This window comes from Artemia franciscana, unplaced genomic scaffold (assembly GCF_032884065.1).
Source record: "Artemia franciscana unplaced genomic scaffold, ASM3288406v1 Scaffold_1446, whole genome shotgun sequence".
Taxonomy (NCBI): Eukaryota; Metazoa; Arthropoda; class Branchiopoda; order Anostraca; family Artemiidae; genus Artemia; species Artemia franciscana.
The window spans coordinates 86,316-92,315 of NW_027062834.1; the positions used below are offsets into that span (position 1 = coordinate 86,316).

At 34.3% G+C, this 6,000-nt stretch overlaps 1 protein-coding gene across 1 annotated transcript in view; it reads right to left on the minus strand.

Annotated features, from left to right (window-relative positions):
* LOC136042549 (myb-like protein X) overlaps positions 1 to 5,993 on the minus strand; it is a 90,819-nt gene extending 84,826 nt beyond the window's left edge. The window contains exon 1 of the mRNA XM_065727518.1: positions 5,892 to 5,993. Within this exon, the coding sequence (XP_065583590.1) occupies positions 5,892 to 5,993 (102 nt within the window). The remainder of the gene's footprint in view (positions 1 to 5,891) is intronic.
* Positions 5,994 to 6,000: the final 7 nt, after the last annotated feature.

The window sequence follows — 6,000 nt, forward strand, 5'->3', positions numbered from 1 at the left end:
AAAACTTTTATACCAACCCTTTAATCATTTCATATATATATATATATATATATATATATATATATATATATATATATATATATATATATATATATATGACAATTAGTTCTGTTATCTGTAACAAAAAGGGATATGGAATCACCAGCAAAATGATTAGCAGTGATCTGTCAAAATCTGACAGAATTAAGTGTTTACGCAACGGGTTAAAACGATAACGTAAAACAATGAGGTACGCAACGGGTACAAACGATAACGTAAAACAATAAAGTAGTTTCAAAATAATTAATACAGTCTCATCTATGGTATTTTGATCATGAAAAGTAACTAGATTGTATAAGATACTGTTCTAAGTTTTCATGCGTCACGATGTCTACGATTGAACAGGATAAGGTTTAACTGGTTGCAAAGTCAATTAGCTAATTATGTCATGGGTCTTAGTTGGTATTATAAAGTTATCCGTAACTTTTCTAGATAAGAATACGCTAGGTGTAACTCAACTAAATATAGGACATGTCATGTGACAAGGCTGTGAATAAAATGCATCGGAAATATAAACAGTGATATTAAAAGTTTTCGACGATTCTGATCATGAAAACAAGTAATAAAACTCTTTAAAAATATAGCTATAGTAGTCGTCTAATATTTACAAGAGAAGTAAACATGGTCCAAGATAGAAAAAGAGGAATTATATTCGTTGGTTATGCGAAACAGGGCTAAAGAACACGGAACAGTAAAGCTCAAGAGGTAAAAAGTTCAGTAGCAAATATTGTAATATGTAATAACTTATAGTATATTGTAATAATTTATAATAGGCAAAGATAGAAGGAAGAGAAGGTCAACTTTCGAATATGAGAAATGTTTATATTACATATCATGCAAGTCACTTGGTATAAACACTAAAAATGAAACTAAGAAAGAAAAAAAAAATCAGTTTTGGCTAACTTGTCTCTAGTGCGACGATAACTGGGTTGTGGTAACTGTAATACGTCATTAGATTCTTGGCTAACCATTTTGCTGGCGATTCCATATCCCTTTCTGTTACAGAAAACAGAACCAATCTGTCTTAAATAAACTGTGAACAGATTTGTAGAAGTTTTTATTTCCTCTAAATATACGATTTTTCTACATTTCCTAAATGTCCTGCTAACACTTAAAACATTTTTTCCCCACCACAATCAGGACTATCAGTCACTCTCCCGTTTCTTCATAAATTTGTATATTTATTCTGTCTCTCAATCGGGTTGCCTCGATGACACCTTTAAAACATGCGGAATCTGGGACGTCCAACATCCACCACTGTAAGCCGTGTTTGATCTACGTTCACCTTCGAGATCCATTTTCATGAAAACATAAGACTGAAACCAGGAACAAAAATCTCGAAGGTTGGGGTACACCAACTAGTAAAATTTCCAAACCCTTATCACCGAGCCTAACAGCCGGTTCTTACTTACAAGTTCCCTGAAACATCGGTCAAATATGTTATACGGCATTTAAAGCTTATTACAGATTCCTTTTTTCCTTGGTGCGCGTTGTAATTACGCGAATAAGCAAAACAGACCTTTACTTCATTCTTCCTAATACACGGCCAATCAGATCGCTTAGTTGATCCCGCCAACGGACCAAGGAGAGGCCTAACGTCGTCAAGGTTGCCAAAGAACATACCAATTTCAAAATTGAGATCGGTTGACAACTTCAGCGTTTAACAGATACCGAAGAAAAAAACCAAAGTGTTGCTCTCGCAACACTTTAGTCGGCGAATTCGAAAAAGGTTGCTGCAACACTTCAAGTTGCCCGGGCAATATAGGTCTAGTCTGATCATGAATTCGACACCATACTTTTAGAATGATTGTCCAAAACTGCAAAAAAAGATGGATTTTGTATTCAAGATAACCGTAAAAAAGGAGGACCATGTTGACTACCGTGCTGGGAAAAGTAGGGACAAGACCTGAATTTCTTTACACAATGAAAAACACGATTCTACATACAAAAGGTTCTTAGTACACATACAATGACTAGACAAGATGATTGGATAATATTATAGCTGTTGCTGTGGATGCCAGAATACGATGTAATAAACGCATGCAGGTCTCCACAGTCCATCGGACCGCCCGCCACGATGTTGATTGCCACAGCCATCCGTGGGTCTGCTCGCTACAAGATAAGTGCTTTTTTTCTTGTTTATATCTTCAAGATAGCAAATGCCAAGAAAACTTCATTGTTTTCTGCTACGGACATCAAAAGGAAACGAGACTCGCTGAAAATATTTTGGTATCGTATGAAGTTGATATAAGGGAGGAGTCGCGAAAAACAGGAGAAGGAGTAATGTTTGTGTTTGAAAAAGCTAGAAACTTACCCCTCCCCCCCAATAAAAAACAAACAAACAACAAAGCAGGTTATAAGCTGTGCTCAAAATCAGCAGCCCAGCAAGCTCGTCATCTCATCTGTTGGAGAGAATTGTTACTAGTGAGGATGAGATTGCAAGAACACAAAAATTTATGATAGAAAAATTACTGAGCAAGTTTTAGAAAAGTGTGGGGACAAACAACAGAAAAGTGAAAATCCCTTAAAGTAATCGTACAAGAATAATTAGTGAAACTTATACCTCTTGAGTGTTTCTTGAGTTTACACCAAAGTTTTAAAGCATATTAATTAAAGTCATACAAAAGTTTGAGAGCAGAAATTCAATCACCGTTTTGCGAAAAGGATGGGCAGGGTTCATAAAAAAGGAATACAGAAGAAGAAATTCAATCACCGAAATTCAATTTTTGAAAGCAGAAATTGAATCACCGTTCTACAAAAGGGATGGGAGCCTTCATAAAAAAGGAATGCAGAAAGATAGAACTTCTTAGAAGGTGATAAAGACTGGAGCTGTCAAAAGATTTGGATGAAAAGGAAGTATGTTGGCCTTTCAAGGTTGGTTCAGAAGTGAGTTGATACTAGTAGTTGCAGTATTTCTTATTGACTTCAAATTTAGATGATATATAAATCGTTTATTTCAAAAGTACCCTAATTGTTTATTTTTTTGAAATTTTTTAGACGAATAATTCTTTTACAGAGTCTTGAGAACAAAACATACATTTTTTAAAAAACATTTTTTTCTGCACATTTTGGGTAGTCTATAAAGTTAAAATACTTAGCATTAAGAAATTAAATACACACGAAATACAGATCAAATTTATAAATATCCAAAAAATGGCCACAATTTCTGGATTAATCCCATCAGCTGTAAATCATAATAGCGTTGAGTTTCATGACATAAAATGAGAACCAGCACAAAACCCCATCGTTAAATTCTGCCGTAGACAAATATCTCGACAAAAGCCTCCCATAAGTCCCCTCAAAGTTCCTTCTGAATTTTTTTTTGTCCAAAACGTAAAATAAGGTATCTAAAGAATAGCTAAGAACAATAAGAAGAACAAAGAAAAGAATATAATTATACCTCAGTCATTATTTAGAAAGTCTTTTGGGTCATTGCGCAAGTGGGGAGAGGTTATACCTGCCTTAAAAAGTCCATTCATTTGCCCAAGTTGTATAATCAGATGAATATACGTAGGAGTATAAGGAGGAAGGGTAGATATTAGACCATAATCCCATATTGTGACTTAGTCTGAACAAGGGGGCTCCAGGGTGTTACCTCCTTTCTTATTGATAAAATTATTGTCATGTTATGTTAAAGCTTCATTTTACTAAACTTTTTGCTTCTAATGTCAACAGAAAAAAAAAAAACATTTCTGTAAATTACAGGCTCTAGTGTCTATTTTACAGGCCGAAAGCTACAGGAGGACAAACAGCCTCCCTCTTGGTTATGTGACCCTCTTCTAACCGATGTAATATCAAATTAAAATTTTGACACATCTGTTTTATTGGAAAAATATCAATGTCACATAATTTTTTTCTTTGAGGTCCTTATTGACCCTATATCTCCTGTGTCATCTTATCCTGCAATGGTAACTCAACCGCTTGAAGCATGAAGGGAGAATTCAGCTGCTATAAAAACGTAAAAATAAATACTATAGGACATTCTAAATCATACATTCTGTCTATATTTGGAAGACAGATTGTTTACTTAAAAAAATAGCTTTTTCATTGCTTTATTTGTTGAATTTTGTCTTTGGCAGCTCAATTTTATACTTGAGTGGATTTTTTCGAAGGACCAAAGACCAGGTACAACCCGATCAAGTTTGAAAGAGATCAGGTCAAAATCATTATTCGGACGGTCTACAATATTTAGATCAAACAATCTTCTTTCAGATATGTAATAAAAAATATATAATTTTCAGTTGTTTGTACTTCACCATATCAGTAGTTTCATCAGTCAAAACAGAAAATGACGGATCGCTCGAATTTTAAAAGTTATGACTGAAAGTTTCAAATACTATCCAAAAAGGCTTTTTCAACTTCTCGAGTGTGTATTACGTGAAGTTTATTAATATTCTGGAGATTAATGTCCGTATTTGAATATACATATGTTACTTCTTAATAGGGAATTTTTTCTCCGGATTTTCTGCTAAGTCTTGTATACTAGATCTCGTATTTTATAGTTCACATCCATCTCATACCAAACTTTTGGAATATTACCAGTCAGCCAGCCACTTTTACATGACAGATTCAACATGAATTTGCATATAGTGGTCTGGAAATCGAAGATGGAAAGACTTTTTCCGTCCTAGATGCTGGTCTCCCTATGGATTAATTTTGTCTTTATAATGATGCAGAGTGGACGGCCTACAATTTGGTTTCTCTTCCAGACGTAACCATTGGTGGCAAGAATTGCCATTTCAAATGCTGGATGTACGTGCTATTTAAGTATACTGTTCTAAATTGCTATGGCTCAGAATAATTTAAAGCTTTTTTTTTAATGAAAGTAAGAGGCAACATTAAAACTTCAAAGGAAACAGAAGTTAATATGTATCAAAGGGGGCTACCTCCCCCTCAATTACTCACTCATCACACTGAAGTTTTTAAGCCATTTAAAAGAAGCTGCCTATTGCAATTAAACGACCTTTGTGTTTCAGGAGTCGTTCTTAAAGAATTGAGACGAAACTGTCAAGCTTTATCGGAACAAAGGAAGTATTTTAAAGCTAAAAAAAAAAAAAGTCTAATAGTCTCTATTAAAAACTTCCACCCATTAGTGGTTTTAGGCCTCAACCTGGGGGGAGGGAGCAAGGTATACCACAGGGTAATAAAATATAAAATACAAGAAATTTAATTTAAGAGGTCACAACAATTGGGGGGGGGGGCAGGTGTCCCCTGCCCAGGCCCAGAACCGCCACTTCTTCCACCAATGAACGAATTAATAAAATTCATACTGGGGAGCATCAATAGTTTAGTTTTTATCTCTTAATAGTGCTAAAGTTCCAATTTAGAAAAGTAAGTAAGATGTTTTAATTTTGTCTTTCAAATATAAACCTCCAAGACTGATGAGAATCTACAAAAATTAACCTAAATAGAATCGCTTAAAAGCTAAGAAGAACAATCAAAGTTCACTGGATTTAGTTCATAGTTTCTATTAAACATTTTTACTAAAAACACATTGAATAAAATTGCTTGAATATCCTAAGAAATATTCAGTATCAGAAAATTTTAAAAATCAGTAGTGGGAAAATTCCACAGCTGATCTACTATGACAGTTAACGCTTCATTAGGCTATCCAGTATTGAAAAACAAAGGTTTACCCTTTAATAGGTGTTTCAACAGAGTCAAAATTGTTAATTTCAGTTTTTGGTGACACGAATTCTCAGAATAAGAAATCTCAGCGTAAAGAAATTCCAAACGACTGAATTTCGGTAGTCAGCTAGCATTAGAACACGACCGAATTCACAAAATAAAGTTGTTAGCTTGACAAGATCTACATCTTCCCAGTCCTTAGGAGATATCGATAATAAACTTACTTCAGCTGGTTCGTATTCTTTTTCTGAATCTTCTTTGTCAAAGTCTACGTCTTTTTCAATTTTCTCTTCGTCGGATTTCTTACTTTTATCCTCTTCTTCCATCTTTTTC